Genomic DNA, 18459 nt, shown 5'->3' with positions numbered 1-18459 from the left:
TTAGTAAGCAGTGGTGTAACTATGGCTGTATTCATGGGGAGAGCTCCAAGTCACTGCACAATTTGTAGGATGATCACACAAGTGAGAACAACGTGAATACAATACCTGTGATATTGGGATCTCTCTTTGTTCTCCATTGAGGAACAAACACTGTGATTTTCCTGTGTCCTTTCTTCCAAAAATATTCTACTGCGACTGCAATTCCTCGACAAGAGAAGAACTTCGATAACCCATGGCTGCAAGAAGCATATGTAAAATGTTACAAAATAGATTTCCTGAATTAATTGCGTTACACAAATACAAAGTAATAAAACATAATCTACAGGTGCTCAGATATAATGACCAGGACAAACTATTAAACGATTCAGATTCTAGAAAAAAAAATCTTGAGTATAACACAAGCATCTAACACAAGAATTGGTCAGCATAAATACATGGTCATATGCACAAAACCTAACACCTTGGGGATCCAAAGTAATCACTAGGGATCGGCCTATATTACCGGCCGATATTCACGATTTTGTAAGTTATCAGCATCTAACCTTGCCGATAATGCGTCCAGCGCGTGCGCCCCCAATGAATATATTTGTGGCCCAGGCACCGTGTCCCGAAAGATGTTTTCGTGACACAGGGATGCCCTCGTCAACTCTCTGCAGCCCCGCGTTAAGTTTTAAAACGCAGGGGCCGCCGGGAGATAGTGCACGCCGGGATGTCACTGACGTCCCCTGCGTACGCCCATAGCAACGGAGGAGCAGAGGAGCGTAACATGGAGGTGGAAGACGCGTGCTTGCCAGCATGGTAAGTAACCAGCGGCATGTCAGCTTTGGTGCTCAGACCACCGCTCCTCCGGTCCCGGGACCTACTGCTATGGCCGGAACGGAGGTCACAGCACTGAAGTGGGGCAGTTCACAGGCATGCAGCCTCCAGCCATACACTGTATATGGCTGGAGGCTATATGTCTGTGGGGGAACATACTGCCAACCTAATGTGGGGAACTATAATGTCATCCTAATGTGGGGAACTATACTGCCAACGGAATATTGGTATAAGTTATCGGCTATCGGCCTGAAAGCTCACAGGTTATCGGTATCGGTCGATCCCTAGTAGTCACCCAACTATGTGACTGAAAATTATTGTACACATATGCTACAAAACTTCACATTTACTAGGGTTTCCTTTAACTTGAATATTTATTAGACATCCTTTCGTATTATTCTTGCTGTATAGTTATGAATACTGCAATGTGGCATTTTATGCTCAAAAGCTGCAATCACAATTATGCTGGTTGTTGTTATCATTCCAGTCTTTCTAAACCGCTCCGAAGAGTTTTTCCCTACATCAGATGACAATACAGCACTCTGTGTAATAAAACACTTTCCAAAGTGCAAATCATCAGGGGACCTCTGAGCAGTCGCTGAGCAGTCGATGAGCAGTGAGAGAATTATGGGAGACTTTGGCTCTGCAGCTTGCAGAATAGCGAGCACAGTTCTGAAGCTCATACAGGCTGTAAATTCAGGATCAGTACAGGTAGGAGAGTACAGGTAGGAGTGTGTGTTTTTTTTCTAGCCCAAAAGATAGGGAATAAGATGTCTGATCACAGGGGACAGTGGTAAGCCTCCGCGATCTGAAACGTATCCTTTATCCTGCAGATAAGGAATCTGTTTTTTGATACTAGACTACTTCTTTAAGTTCTATATTTTTGGTAAAAGAATGTAAACAAACTAAAATGAAATTAGTCTCCAAAATGAAAACACTGGATTGGATGATTTTTAAAATGCCCATTTCCAGTGGGCCCTTTTACTTGTGAACTGAAAGTAGGTTTCTAATGACTATATTTAGTCTGTTTCCAAATGTATGTTATTTATACTTGCAAATGACTGCGCTTTAGGCTCAACAAAAAATGATGTTCAGGAAATAAACCAAACATAGCCATAGTATACGTCAGCACATCTTTCTGCCGATATACTGACACCTACCACACACAGAGCTCTTCTCTAATATGAGCATAGCCAAAGTAATATATGCACACAGTGCCTCCCCAGCCGAATAGTGATACGATTTAAGGGTCCTTTTACAGGGGCAGATAATTGTTTGATATAAGCAGTGATTGACTATGTACATTTTGATCAGCAATGGTTACAAGAACACTATACACGGCTTAAGTATGGGGAATTAATGGCCACAAAAATGATTGCTCAATCGGCTGTTCATATTTCATTGGTGGTGGCAGCACATCCCATGTTTATGTGGAGAGATGTTTTGCCAGCAGGGGATGATTCATAGGCACACACAATCTATGTGACCAGCTGAAGAACAAGTGCTTGCTCGTTTGTCAGCTGATCACTGGACCTTTTACATGTGGCAAAAATCGGCGTGTTTGGCTGATTGATATATATCAATTAATTTATTATTTAAAAGGAGGCATTTTAGTAGAACTAGAAATTTATTAAGCTAATTTCCTGCGCATTCTGGGCTTAAGAGTCCAGTGGATAATCCTAATCAGTGATTGACAATCTATATATAAGTAAAACTATAAAAATGGCTGTCAATCACTGATAAGAACCACCCACTGGACTGTCATCCCCAAATTCACTTATAACAATCTGAGTACAACACAATTCTTGAATAAAGATCATACCTCTATAAATAAAAATTATAAAGTTGTGTATGTGTATATAAAATGTATATTTATTCATTCTATTTGTCTAATTTCAGCAGAAAAAAAATGCACTTCAATGCGCTGGTAAATGGTCAAAAGAGGCATGACCTAGGGTCAGCTGTCTTAAGGCCTTCGTGCCAAATATCCATGCATTTTGCTCTGTGACAGACGCTTGGCTGAAACGCCAAGCTCTACAGTTATATTGCTGGCACGCAGGGGTGCAGTTCAGCATCAGCCTCATTTGCAAAGCCCTGTCTGTCCATCCCTGTCTGGTAAGTGAGTCCTGAAGGCTTTTTTTTTTTTGCTTATGTGCTCCATATTTATCATACTATCACAGGGGTTTGATAAATTTGGAGAACATAAGCAAAACAAAAAAGTGGCAGCAAAAAGTTGTGGAGACTTTTTTGCAACTTTTAAAATTTGCTCATATAAAAGGGAGTTGTGTTTTTTTTTATTTTTTATTTTTAAACTCCAGGTCAGACCTGGAGCAGATTTGCGACTTTTTGTATGGGGTTTGCGACATTCTTTTTTTTTTTTTTGTCTATTTCGCACATTATACATTTGTGACCACTGCAAAGTGAAAACTGAAATTTGCTTAGGTAAGGCTGTTTGTAACTTGTTGCTTACCCACAAAAGTCGCACAAAAAAGTGCTTAGCGCATGTGCGACTTTTTGTGAGCCCTGAGTAAGCCCAAAAAAAAAAAAAAAAAAAAAGCTCTAAATACCTTGTTAAATGTCCCCCAATGTTTTTATGTAAATGGTTATCTAGCACATCACAAAATCCATGCAGTTCAAACTTCTATCCACCTCTGAAAAATTTGTACATAGAAAGTACAGTAAATTGTAATTCTCTTGTATTTATGAGCCAAGTGAATCCATCACGTTGAACATACATTCTAATATAATCTGTAGGCACCATGTCATAGAGCCGTAGGAGCTGAGCAGATTGATACATGGTGAAAGTTTTTCAAAAGAACCACCTCTTTGACAAGACTACCCCCATATCCGGCCAGATTTGTGTGACAAATTTTCAGTCGCCATCCATATACATTATACATAGTGATCTATTTCTGCGCAGTATATCTCAAAACAAAAGTGCAGCACTTAGAAAAGCCTAAGAAAAACAAAAAACAAATGTACTGTACCATCGTGCTCTTATTTGCTGGACTGTTATTGAGTCAAGGACGCTGGCACCATCACATCGGATTGGCTAACTAGTGCTGCATTTACTGCACATAGTGATTCAGTATAACTAGTAATTTGTTCATTTAACAATAAAAATTGAAATTTCATAATTTTTTTTTCATATTTACTGGCTCCAGAAAGTTAAAAACAGATTTATAAATTACTTTTACAAAAAATATATAAAAAAAAAATCTTAAATCCTTCCAGTACTTATCAGCTGCTGTATACTACAGAGGAAGTTGTGTAGTTCTTTTCTGTCTGACCACAGTGCTCTCTGCTGACACCTCTGTCCATTTCAGGGACTGTCCAGAGAAGGAGCAAATCCCCATAGAAAACCTCTATTGCTCTGGACAGTTCCTGACACTCAACTTTCTCTGGAGCATAGAGCAGCTGATAAGTACTGGAAGGAGTAAGATTTATATATATGTAGTAATTTACAAATCTGTTTGAACTTTCTGGCACCAGTTGATTTGATGGAAAAAAGAAAAAAAAAATCACAGTTATATGTACAAAGCAATTCCAGTCTGTGGTGAAGAATGGAGAGGAAAAAAAGATGAGCACCACCACCGCCGTAATGAGTCCAGGAAAACCAAAAGCCTCGAGAACATACACTGGGCAATCTCCTCTACAATCTCCTCTCCTCTCCTAAACAGTGGTGCTCGCAATACAGAGTGATAAAAAACTGGTACGAAAAAAATCAGAAGAAGGTGGCACTCACTGAAATGTGCAGGGGTTTCTTTATTGTAGAGCAGGTGCTACAGGACGACAAGAGTTGGAGCGATCCACAATCACTGAGGAGGGTGATCACTATCAAAATGGAGTGCATTAGTCGCTGTCTTCTTCCTAAAACCAGAGGTCACTAAGGTGCCCTCTCTGGCTTCCACCCTCACGTCAAGAAAGTTGAGAGCTTGATCTCCAAAAACGGACGTAAACTGCATGTTCATTTTGCAGTCTCTATTGAGGTAGTCTACCAACTGCAAAAACTGTGATGGGGACCCCGACCACACGATAAAGACATCATTGATGTTTCTTAAAAAGGTGACAATATATTTGGCAAAACAATATTTTCTGTTTTCCACAGAAAAAATAAATTTCTTCTCAAATGCTGCCAAAAGAAGATTTGCAAAAGAACATGCAACCAGGGTCCCCATAGCTGTGCCTGAGTCTTGTCTAAACCAATGATTCTGGAACTTGAATGAGTTCTGGCCTAGAATGTATGAAAGTGAGTCACCTACAAAATCCACATACCCAGATGATTTTCCTATCTCTGTGAGAAAGTCTCTCACCACCCAGACCCCCTCAGCCTGAGGGATCCGGGTGTAGAGACTCTCCACATCTATGAAGGAAAGATGGAGAGAGGGGGGCTGGCTCAGTGATGTGTATTTTAGGAAGATAATATCAGTTAGGAGCATGTGGGCAATAACTTCTCAGCTGTATGTTCAGAAATGATGTTGCGTTCGGTGTATTTGCAGAGGAGCGGCCACAATTGTCCTACGTACTTGTTGGTAGGGTCGCTAGGGAGACTGGTATAAACCCTAGTGTCGTGTAGTAGACGATAAGATTCCTCTAAATATTGTTAGTAAGTCTACCTTTAGTAAGAATAACCATATTGCCTCCTTTGCCACTTTACAGAACACTAAATGTTTTTGAGACTTTAGCCACTTAATTGCCCTATGTACTCTGTTGTTCAGGTTGTCTACTGCTTCTGGATAGACTAACCTTAACCTCATTGATGACCAAGTAAGTAAATATGTCCCTCCCCCGGAGTGGAGGGCAAAAAGGCAGAGGGGTAACCTCCCATGAAAAAAGAAGGAACATTATCAACATCAGAAACCGTAATGGTGTCAAACTTCAACATCAGAGAATGGCTCAGCTAATTCACACAGTAGTTCAGCACATTCTCCAACATCTGGTTCTAGGTCTGTGACTACCTTAAAACCAAGCCGATACACTCTAACGGGTAGCTCTCCTTCCCCTTCCATAGAGGTTGCAGGGAGAGTCTGTTGAGAAAAGTATTTCTTGAGACCAATCTTTCTCATTGGCTTGAATAAGTCTATCTGAAAGTCTGCAAAGTCAAAATCTCCCGTTAAAAGTTAAATCCTCTCGACAGCAGAGACAAGCAGTCAGGTACAGTGTCTCAAGCGTGATACAGTGATACAGTGTCTCAAGCGTGATATTTGTCCTGTTTGTGCCCCTGCCTCCGCTGTATGTGCCTGTACTCCAGCTAATATAGTTTGTGGATGGTGAGAGCAATTCTCTTTGATTTTCTTCTATTTGGACAGAGTACGTTAAATTAACATTGTACTCATCACGCTTACCAGGAATCTCTAGCATGTCCAGGACACTGGTTTCCTTTTTGCCTGAGGGTTGGGTGGATTGCATGCAGGCTTGATCCTCAGATGCACTTGAATCTGAATCTTTCATCCAGAATGGATCCCTCAGGCTGAGGGGGTACGGGTGGTGAGAGACTTTCTCAGAGAGATAGGAAAATCATCTGGGTATGTGGATTTTGTCAGTGACTCACTTTCATTCATTCTAGGCCATAACGCATTCAAGTTCCAGAAGCAGTGGTTCAGACAAGACTCAGGCACAGCTATGGGGACCCCGGTTGGATGTTCTTTTGCAATTCTTCTTATGGCAGCATTTGAGAAGAAAATGTATTTTTTCTGTGGAAAACGGTTTTGCCAAATATATTGTCACCTTTTAAGATACATCGATGATGTCTATCGTGTGGTCGGGGTCCCAATCGCAGTTTTTGCAGTTGGTAGACTGCAAAATGAACATGCAGTTTACGGCTATTTTTGGAGATCAAGCTCTCAACTTTCTTGACGTGAGGGTGGAAGCCAGAGAGGGCACCTTAGTGACCTCTGGTTTTAGGAAGGAAACAGAGACTAATGCACTCCTTCATTTTGATAGGTATCACCCCCCTCATGTCAAGAAAGCATTACCATACGCCACAATTTGTCCGTTTGAGGAGATTAAACAGTGACGATAGACCATTTAAAAATCCAAGCCCAGGAATTAGCAGGACATCTTGTCCATAGAAAAAATCCCATGGAGATTGTTCAAGAAGCTAACGATAGTCTGCTTATGCCCCCAAACTGAATTTCTATCTTGCGTCGGGACAATTTCTCCCAATCCTAAACGCTTTACTTTTTCCTTTAAGCATACACCTATGAACGATGTCATCCAAGCAGCCTTTAGGAAGCACTGGCATCGCATTGAAAATTACCTGGAATTATCTAAAGGAAACTTTAAATATAGACAATGTTCCATTTGTCAATTTAATGGAGATAAAATTTTGCAATATAAGAGGGATTGAATGGAAAGTCAATCATTTTATCATTTGCAAATTGAAACATGTGGTGTACATGGTGCAGTGCCCTTGTGGCCTATACCGCATCCAGGAACATTTCCGATCAACAAGAACTGGGCAAGGCTGCCCAAGACTTATTGATCATGTGATCACAATAAAGATCAAAAGGTATTACATTTCGCAAGTCTGGAAGTGGTTCCTATACCTAAAGATGGCAATGATCGACATAAAATACTACTTAAGAAAGAAGCCACCTGGATCAAATGAAAAGATCGATATGAGTATTTTCTTGTCATTTTTTGTAATTGGCTCCCAGTAAATGTTTTTTTTTGCTTCCTAAACTGGTACTGTTCTGTGATATTATTATTTGCTGTGTGTTCCCCTTTCTCTTACTCACCCTGTCTGGCATATAACCCGGTCCGGGTTTTCTATGGCTTCTGAAGTTTTCCAAATTACATCGCATCCGTGCTCTGCTGTTTCAGCGTTCTGAGCACTGTGCGCATGCGCCAGCAAAGTTGTTGTAAGCTGTTGCCGTGGCGACGTGCCTTTGTTCGTGTACATCAGGAGCGCTGCCGCCAAGTCACAGCATAGAGCCGGAAGAAGCCACCGGTGAAACACAGTGTTGCTGTTTTTGTGGATAGCTCCAGCTCTTGTCCAGTAGCACCTGCTCTACTATAAAGAAACCCTGCACATTTCAGTGATTTTTTTTATGTACAAAGCAATCCCTGAATTAAGGTCATACCTCTAGTAAGTGTGTCAGTGTCTTAATTCAGCAGGAGAATGCACTTTAAAGGGGTACTCCCATGGAAAACTTTTTTTTTTTTTTTTAAATCAATTGGTGCCAGAAAGTTAAACAGATTTGTAAATCACTTCTATTAAAAAATCTCAATCCTTCCAGTACTTTTTAGGGGCTGTATACTAAAGAGAAATCAAAAAAAGAAATGCATTTCCTCTGATGTCATGACCACAGTGCTCTCTGCTGACCTCTGCTGTCCATTTTAGGAACTGTCCAGAGCAGCATGTTTGCTATGGGAATTTTTCTCCTGCTCTGGACAGTTCCTAAAATGGACAGTAGAGGTCAGCAGAGAGTACTGTGGTCATGACATCAGAGGAAATGCAATAAAAAAAAAAAAAAGTTGCCACGGGAGTACCCCTTTAATGCGCTGGCGTAGAGCTACAATGCCTCTGTGCTGAAAATCCCCGCCAACTCGTTCTGTGGACAGATGGCTTGGCGAATGAGGCTGATGCCTAACTGCACCCATGTGTGCCAGCAGAACTCACTTAGCAAAGCAATGATAAATGTCCCCCATTGAGATTTGCAAAATCACTTCGATCAGCTGTTGCTGACACAATGACAATGAGTGATCATAAAAGACTGGTAAACAATACTATGCAGAACATAGGTGCTTTCCTGCTGCTGTGGGACTACATATCTCATCATGCCTTGAGATTTGTGATTTCTGTGACATAACAGGATGTGCACAGAAGCAGCTCTCTGCCATTCAGCAACTTCCCACATATGACTGCCTTCCCCAGAGGAAAGCAGTGACTCAGATCCACCTGCCTTCTAACACCACCTTACACAAGTCCTCACTTTCTCAAAAAAGAAAAAAAACATTTCTAAATTTCAGCCAAGACCCACTTTTCCCAAAAAATGGCAATCTTAAAAGTGGTACTCCACTGCTCAGCATTTGGAACAAACTCATGCCCTTTTTCTTTAGTGTGACCAGGGGACAGACAGGTTTCTCACCTACAGCCGACTTAAGCGGTGTAATATTTTATCATGAAAGATAAGACACGACATGCATGTGTAACGCCCTCTATAAAAGTTTTGCTTTCAGTATTGCTCAGGTTTCTGCATGAGGCCATACTCTATCTACTCTTCACAATTAATTTTTGTATGGTGACTCATGAACACATCAAATCTTCTTCTCACTTCATTTAGTGACTGGAGCTTCAGTCATTTCACAGCTGAATGGGATCAGTAAAGTTTTTTGGTAGTTCTCATGAGTTTCAATCAAGTAACTCAGGCTTGTCACCTGATAAAACAACCCAAAAACGATCATACAAAAAACAACCAGGACACTATAAAATGGTGTTCATACACTGACATTTGATGCAGATATTGTGGCCGGCATTTATCATTGTAGGTGTAAGTGAAGCATTTATCATTGTAGGTGTAAGTGAAGCATTTATCATTGTAGGTGTAAGTGAAGCATTTATCATTGTAGGTGTAAGTGAAGCATTTATCATTGTAAGTGTAAGTGAAGCATTTATCATTGTAAGTGTAAGTGAAGCATTTTTCTACACCTTTTTTTTGGTGTGCTGGTAAGGTGTAGGAGCCCCAAATTTATTAAATGGTTGCAGAGTATGTGATATATTTTGTGCAGGTCACATTTTCTGAAATTTCTCTATTCACATACTCCAAAAAGCTAAGCTAAGTCTGGGCTGGTGTAGTTTTAGAGACTTTTCAGTGGCTTTGCACCTTTTTTGCGTCTTTTCACAAAAAGACGCAGTTGATAAAACCCTTCCATATCACGTGTATTGCCAAAAATCTGTGGATTGCAACTGAAAATCAGCAGAAATGTGTAAACCAAAAGGCGCAAATAAACCCTGCTTACACCTTTTTCGCACCTTTTCTAACCACAAAAAACAGTCTAAAGGCAATGATAAATGTCGGCCTGTATGTAGTTTTTATTAACCCATTAAGGACATCAGTTTTTTTTATTTTTGCATTTTCGTTTTTTTCCCTCCTCGCCTAATAGCCATAATGTTTTCAATTCTTCACCTACAGACCCAAATGAAGAATTGTTTTTTGCACCACCAATTGTACTTGGTAACGACACCACTCATTTTACCACAAAATCTACAGTGAAACAAAAAAAAATGTTGTTGTGGGTAAAAAATGAAATTTATATAGGTTTTGTTTTATTTTACTACTTTAAATTTTTCTAAACTTTTTTAGGAAAATGAGTAATGTCTAAAATGGTCCTCCTCTGATCCCTATAACTTTAATTTTTCCGTATACAGGGATGTATGTTTTTGTGCCGTGATCTGAAGTTTTTATTGGTACCAATTTTGTTTTGATGGGACTTTTTGATTACTTTTTATAAATAAAAGGTATATGAAGGGATCAAAAATATGCAATTCTGGTATTTATTTTTAAACATGTATGCCATTGACTGATCTTTAGCTAACATATTTATAGTACGGACTAAAACTGTTTTTGCACGTGGTGATACCACGTTAATTTTTGTAACTTTTTAGGAGAGGGGCTTACAATAATTAACGTCTTCTTAAATTGATTTAACTTTTTTGTCCCCATAGGGGACTATTACTTGCAATATTTCGATTGCAAACGCTGAACAATGCTGTTCTGCTTAGAAAGCAGAGCGATGACGAGGGCCTTAAATCAAACTGTCACTACGGCCAGAGTGATGGGACCTGGCAAGTATAGCTCCCCATCAAGTGGACTACTTATGGGCTGGCAGAAGAGACTTTATTCTCACCATGCCAGGTGACATTTTTGCCCCCAGGAATGGTGAGGATATGAAGTAAAATCTAGTGCTTGGTTTACAGCCATTTGCCATATTGCCTGAATTGTCAGACAAACTATAAAACTCATGTCTCGGGAGAAGAAACTATAGAAGTGTGTAACCAGGGCCCCACAAGCTATTTAACCTCTTAACGACTAATGACATGTATACCACAGTTGATTCCTGTAGCTTTGGGCCACTGCAAACAGCCGGCATACAGCGATCGCCACAGCCAGCTATTAACCTTTAAGAGCACTGTCTAAAGCGACCTTTAATGTGTCCCTGGTGGAGTAGTAGGGTGGATAGCCAATCAATTAATGTCCATGGATGTCCTATGGTCTAACTGGCTCCTAAACTGTACAGTTATTTGGCCAACCTTGTAACTTCACTACAAGAGAAAACAAGAAAGCATGTCAAAACACTCAGTACAATACTGACCTCATAGCAACATTGCTTCCATCAATAATGATGTGTCTAAGATTTGGTCTTCCAGGCTCATTTTTTAACTCAAGTCTATAAGGTGTTTTAATAGAATTCAGGAATATTTGAACTCCAGTTACAGATGGCTTGTGCAGGTCTGGCCTCTCAGATGCTGAGGGCATTAGGTCATTTTGCAAACGTTTTGGTGGGCAAAAACTAGAGCTGCTGGGTATGACCGGCATCTGCATTGTAACCATAGCTGGAGGCAGGTTGGAGGGTCCTGGTCCTTCTGGGAGTTTGATATGTTTATTCTTTGGAAGACTAGAAGTACCTCTTGCAACAAAGCTAATATGTTTTGGTAAAGTCTTTTCCATTTCCGGTCTTTGATCAGTCAATCTTTCAGGATCTATGTGATTGTACCAACTTGACTTAGGCTTCACAAAGTCTCCATTACTGGATGTGTATGTACTGACAGGATCTATCATCCCCTCCTGCTGTAGCAGAGATTCCTTTTCAGGAACATTAACATCTTTGGAGTTTTGCTGACAGCAGTTGTTATTCTGCAACTGGCTCTGCGATGTTGGCACCCTTTTGCTTTCTTTTTCTATTTCCTCTAGAAGTTTTAAGGGTTCCACAGTCTCTCCCAAGTCATTGATAACCTTTTTAACTACTTCCTCAGAATATCCCATAGTCTTAAAAAAGTTTACACGGATTTTGTATTCCGTTTCTGCACTTACATCGTTGTAATTTTCTACAATGATAAGGGAGTCTTCACCAGAGTCAGATACCAAGTCAATAATGGAAAGATCAGCCTTACCAGCAGCTCTGGGGACGGGACTATCTAACTGAATGCATTCTATAGAAAATGGCTTCTTTAGGCATCTTTCTTCATTCTCTGAACATCGTCTCTTTGTTGACAATCTGTCCTGTTGGGAAAGAGTCTCGAGTGCAGGGTTTGGTAGGGTCTCTGGTACAGTGGCAAATACAGAATCCAGCTGGTTAGTCAGCTCTGTCACAGGAGTCCCTGTGCTTCTTCTTACCTGTTCAGTGCATTGACTACTATGGGCCTGGTTGTTAGCACTGGTATTTACTGTGGCTATCTCAAGATCTGCATTATCTGGAGATGAACAAGACTGGTCCTCAGTCGTAAGATTCAGTAGCTCTTCTTTTAAAGCACTGGGCAGCAACAATAAGTCCATTGTATATTTATCTGCATTTTCCTCAACGAAATGTTTAAACCTCCGTTTTACCTCTGGCTCTTGACCCTGGGGTAAAATTTCACTCTTTCTAAAAAGTCTAACAAATTGTTGGATGTGACTTTGAGCCAAGACAACAGGTTCCATTCCCCCTTTAATACTAAGGACCCCGATTTCCACCAAGGCCACATGGGCACAAGTGTCTGTTATGAGACGGTTGAGAAATAAACTCTGAGCACCAGCAAATATGCAATGCATCTCCTTGGGGTAGCTTTCCTTTAATTCCATCTCGGGCTCACAAAGGCCTTTAACATACTCCTGTAAGAAAAGGGAAGAGTCAGATCCTCATGCAAAGAACACATGACACCAGAATATTAAAGTGAATCTGTCATCAGTATAACCCGCATTAACCTGTTGTGCAGGCTTGGGGGGGTGACAATAACGACAATGATACTTACCAATCCTCATTCTGGCCTCCGTTCCGCCACAATTCCAGTTGTTTGGTACATGCAAATGGTGTTCCCAAGCCCACTGTGCACAGTGACATCCAGCCGACATCATCCAATAATGCCTTCTCCTCTGCACGGAGCTGCCTCTGATAAGGTATGGAGATGCACTCTGCAGAAGCTCAGCACAGGGAGGAGGCATTACTAAGAAGATGTTGGCTGAACATCACCGTGCACAGGCAGCTTGGGAACATCATCCACCATGCACCAAGCAGGTCATTTGCATGTACCAAGGAAGCAGCATTGTGGCGGAATGGAGGCATGGAACAGGCACCATTAAATATCGTCATCACTGTCACCCACACTACTTGCTAGTACAACAGGTTAATGCTCGTGATACCGATTAGATTCCCTTTAATGACTTAAAAAGAAGACTGGATCCATTCATTTAGTTTGCTTAAAGTTATTTTTGGATTATGTTTCTGTTTGGATACATGGGGATTCAAATTGGTATACTTATAAATGCTGATTGGCCACAGCAACCGTGATCACCAGCCTCAATCCACACCACCCAGTTCTTGGCAAGTTGTAGCTAGAGAAGCAGTTTTGACAAAAGAGATCATAAACTACACAGGTAGCAGCAATCTCTGGATTACCAACAGAATAGACTTGTACGTACTTAATTGTTGGACTGGGCTTAAAAAGAATTAAATGGAGAATTGAGTAAAATTTATTTTGAAATGGACTGACCACTGGTGTTGAGGTTTAGACCAGTGATTGCGAACCTATGTGGGCACGCAACCATAGTTCGCCATCAGCCCTGTGTCCTGAAAGATCTTTTCGGGACACAAGGATGTCCAGGATACCTTTCTGCAGCCCTGCGTTAACTTTAAAAACGAAGGGGTCGCCGGGAGGTAGCGCACGCAGGGACATCACTGACGTCCCATGCGTGCGCCCATAGCAACAGCAGAGCGGAGCAGGACGCGCATGGTAAGTTACCTTGTATGTACGTCATCTTCAGTGCTCCGACCACGGCTCCTCCGGTCCCGGAACCTACTGCTATGGCCTGTAGGCAATAGCAGTAGATTGTGACCCTGGACCGGAGGAGCGGTGGAAAGAGCACTGAAGTGGGGAAGTACACAGGCATACAGCCTCCAGCCATACACTGTATATGGCTGAAGGCTGTATGTCTGTGGGGGAACTATACTGCACCTAATGTGGGGGAACTGTGGTGCCAATCGAATGTGGGGGAACTACAACCTAATGTGGGGGAAATATAAACTATCAATTAAAAAAAAACAAGTTTGGATCATTGAACTCTGTTGTTTTGTTCTTTTAAAACAAAATATGTTAGTTATGGCAACTGTAGGAGTTGTTTTTTCTAAACGTAAAGTATTCTAATTTAATTGCTGTGCTGGCACTTTGAGGGAAAAAAAAGTTGCCGTGCATTACGGTTTGGGCACTCTGGCTCAAAAAAGGTTCGTCATCACTGGTCTAGACAATACCATGTTCCTGGTAGTGATTCCCTAGCAGAAAAAGATGGAGAAGCTTTGTGGTAAAAACTTCTTTGGGGGTGCATTGCGGTCACTCTGCCAACATTTCTGACCTCTATATTTTTTTTTACCTAAAAACTGCTGCAACACACCAGCCCGAAATATATGTGAATGATTTTATTAAATTAAATACTTCGGCGGTAGGAACGCGGGGCACTGTGGCATCACCATTGACGGCTATGCAGTACTCGCGTAATGAACACGTTCTTTCTTTGTGCAGAACAATTTCAGCGGCGGAGTTGTCAGCCGCAGAAATTCTGCAGTGTGAACAGGTCTTGCGGAAGACCCCTTCACACTATGGTATTGTTCACTGCATGAAATTCTACTCACCGAACTTCCCTCACGGAATTCTGCAGTGTGAACATACCCTTAGTAAGCAGAATTTCTGTCTGCAATTTCAAAGCGGAATTGCAGGCAGAAATTCCTTAGTGTGAACCTAGCCTAAGGGTAAATGCAGACATGGGCCCAAATTTGTTTTTGTTTTTTCTAAACACACACACACTGGAGGGAATGTATCATAATTGTCTGTGGTGGCTGTGTTTTAAAGTAAATTTTCAGCTGTGAAAGTGCTGGCGTGCATCAAATTTATAATATGGCACAGAGCATATGATAAATTTGTCTGAGCAATACAGAGCTAGAGGAAATTATTTAAGCAAAGGCAATTTAAAACAAAGGAAGAGTGGCTGTGTTAGGCACTGCATGTTGCTGTTTTGCATTGCTGACCCCTGATAACTTTCTTATTTTTCCACATACAGGGCTGTACCACTTTTGCACATATGTGAAGTTTTGGTCAATTTTTGTGGGTATTTTTGGGGATGTGATGTGACCAAAAATTACCAATTATGGACTTCGGTATTTTTTACGTTTATGACGTTCACCACATGGGACCATTAACATTTTAATAGTTGAGACATTTTTTGCATGCGGCGATACCAAATCTGCTTATTTAATTTGCTTTTCTTACAATTTCAGTGTAGAGGGGAGAAATCCACAGAAAAGTATGCATGTTATTTATGTGGATTTTGCTGCACCTCAGGATTTCTTCACAGGCAAATTCTTTACATGTTAAGCTTGCATGCATGGATTTGCTGCTGCAGATGTACCGTATATACTCGAGTATAAGCCGACCCGAGTATAAGCCGAGACCCCTAATTTCAACCCAAAATCCCAGGAAAAGTTATTGACTCGAGTATAAGCCTAGGGTGGGAAATACCTCATCCCCCCCTGTCATCATCCAGACCAGTCATTAACATCCTCATCATCCCCTTGTCATCATCCCACACATCCCCCCTTCATCATCCCCTTGTCATCATCCCACACATCCCCTTATCATCCCACACATCCCCCCTTCATCATCCCCTTGTCATCATCCCACACATCCCCCCTTCATCATCCCCTTGTCATCATCCCACACATCCCCTTTTCCCACACATCCCCCTTCATCATCCCCTTGTCATCATCCCACACATCCCCTTATCCCACACATCCCCCCTTCATCATCCCCTTGTCATCATCCCACACATCCCCTTATCCCACACATCCCCCCTTCATCATCCCCTTGTCATCATCCCACACATCCCCCCTTCATCATCCCCTTGTCATCATCCCACACATCCCCTTATCATCCCACACACCCCCCCTTCATCATCCCCACCCCCCTTCATCATCCCCACACCCCCCCCCCCTTCATCATCCTCTTCTCATCATTCGCCCTCAGTGGTCTTCAACCTGCGGACCTCCAGAGGTTTCAAAACTACAACTCCCAGCAAGCCCGGGCAGCCATCGGCTGTCCGGGCTTGCTGGGAGTTGTAGTTTTGAAACCTCCGGAGGTCCGCAGGTTGAAGACCACTGCGGCCTTCAACATGCGGACCTCCAGAGGTTTCAAAACTACAACTCCCAGCAAGCCCGGGCAGCCATCGGCTGTCCGGGCTTGCTGGGAGTTGTAGTTTTGAAACCTCCGGAGGTCCGCAGGTTGAAGACCACTGCGGCCTTCAACATCATCCAGCCCCCTCTCACCCCCTTTAGTTCTGAGTACTCACCTCCGCTCGGCGCTGGTCCGGTCCTGCAGGGCTGTCCGGTGAGGAGGTGGTCCGGCGAGGAGGTGGTCCGGGCTGCTATCTTCACCGGGGGCGCCTCTTCTCCGCGCTTCCGGCCCGGAATAGAGCCGTTGCCTTGACAACGACGTATCTGCGTCGTTGTCAAGGCAACGTGACTATTCTGAGGCCGGGCCCGAAGCGCTTAGAAGAGACCTCCCCGGTGAAGATAGCAGCCCGGACCACCTCCTCACCGGACCACCTCCTTACCGGACAGCCCTGCAGGACCGGACCAGCGCCGAGCGGAGGTGAGTACTCAGAACTAAAGGGGGTGAGAGGGGGCTGGATGATGTTGAAGGCCGCAGTGGTCTTCAACCTGCGGACCTCCGGAGGTTTCAAAACTACAACTCCCAGCAAGCCCGGACAGCCGATGGCTGCCCGGGCTTGCTGGGAGTTGTAGTTTTGAAACCTCTGGAGGTCCGCAGGTTGAAGACCACTGCGGGTGGGGGAGTTCACTCGAGTATAAGCCGAGGGGGGTGTTTTCAGCACGAAAAATCGTGCTGAAAAACTCGGCCTATACTCGAGTATATACGGTAATGCTGTTTTCAATTATACATTTGTATTGATTTAAAGGGGTACTCCTGTGAAAAACTTTTTTTTTATATCAAATGTGTGCCAGAAAGTTAAACAGATTTGTAAATTACTTCTATTAAAAAAAAAAATATTATTAGCTGCTGAATCCTACAGAGGAAATTATTTTCTTTGTGGAACACAGAGCTCTCTGCTGACATCTCTGTCCATTTTAAGAACTGTCCAGAGTAGGAGAAAATCACCATAGCAAACATATGCTGCTCTGAACAGTTCCTAAAATGGACAGAGATGTCAGCAGAGAGCACTGTGGTCATGATGTCAGCAAAGAGCACTGTGTTCCAAAAAGATAAAATGTTCTCTGTAGTATTCAGCAGCTAATAAGTACTGGAAGAATTAAGATTTTTTAATTGAAGTAATTTATAAATCTGTTTAACTTTCTGGCACAGTTTGAAAAAATAAATAAATAAAAAAAATAAAAAAAATAAAAAAAAGAGTCCCCCTTTAACGCAGCCCATTTGGGCCTTAAGGACAAAGACAATTACATTTTTACGTTTTCGTTTTTTCCTCCTCGCCTTCAAAAAATCATAACTTTTATATTTTCATCCACAGACTAGTATGAGGTTTTTTTTTTGCGCGACCAGTTGTCCGTTGTAATGCCATCACTCACTTTACCATTAAATGTATGGCGCAAACAAAAAAATACTATTTGTGTGGTGAACTTAAGAAAACATCAATTTTGCTAATTTTGGAAGGTTTTGTTTTCACGCCGTACAATTTACGGTAAAAATGACATGTGTTCTTTATTCTTTGGGTCAATACGATTAAAATGAAACCCATGATAACATACTTTTCTATTACTGTTGCGCTTAAAAAAAAAAAAAAAAAAAAAAAAAAAAAAACGCAAACTTTTTAACCAAATTGGTACGTTTAAAATCCCCCTATTTTGAAGACCTATAACTTTTTCATTCATTCTGTATAAGCGGCGGTATGAGGGCTAATTTTTTGCGCCGTGATCTGTACTTTTTATTGATACCATATTTGCTTATATAGAACTTTTAATCAATTTTTTATAAAAAAAAAATTGGGAATGTTGTTATAAAAAAAAAGCATCTATTCTGGCCTTTATTTTATTTTTACATTCACGCCGTTCACCGTTCAGTATCATTAACATTTTATTTTAATAGTTCAGATATTTACGCACGCGGCGATACCAAATATGTATATAAAATATTTTTTTTACATTTTTTGGGGGTGGAATAGGGAAAATGGGACAATTTGCGTTTTTATTGGGGGAGGGGTCCTATAGGGGACTATTTATAGCAATCACTCAATTGCTAATCCTGTTCAGTGCTATTTATAGGACATAGCACTGATCAGCATTATCGGTCATTTTCTGCTCTGGCCTGCGGGAAGGCAGATCAGAGCAGAAGACTCCCGGAAGGCAGCGGAGCCAGGTGAGGGTACCTCCGTCTGCCATGCTGGATGATCGGATCGCCACGGCAGTGTCCGCAATGCTGCAGATGCT

The 18459-nt window shown here is 41.8% G+C and overlaps 1 protein-coding gene across 3 annotated transcripts in view; it reads right to left on the bottom strand.

Annotated features, from left to right (window-relative positions):
* Positions 1-18459, bottom strand: part of N4BP1 (NEDD4 binding protein 1) — a 106020-nt gene that overhangs the window by 13470 nt on the left and 74091 nt on the right. For all 3 annotated transcript variants that reach the window (XM_056525627.1, XM_056525626.1, XM_056525628.1), the window contains 2 exons: positions 11134-12629; positions 106-236 (listed from right to left, as the gene is read on the bottom strand). In XM_056525627.1, coding sequence (XP_056381602.1) covers positions 106-236; positions 11134-12629 — 1627 coding nt within the window. The remainder of the gene's footprint in view (positions 1-105; positions 237-11133; positions 12630-18459) is intronic.

This window comes from Hyla sarda, chromosome 6, assembly GCF_029499605.1.
Source record: "Hyla sarda isolate aHylSar1 chromosome 6, aHylSar1.hap1, whole genome shotgun sequence".
NCBI classification, from domain to species: Eukaryota; Metazoa; Chordata; class Amphibia; order Anura; family Hylidae; genus Hyla; species Hyla sarda.
This window is presented reverse-complemented; position numbering and strand designations above follow the sequence as displayed.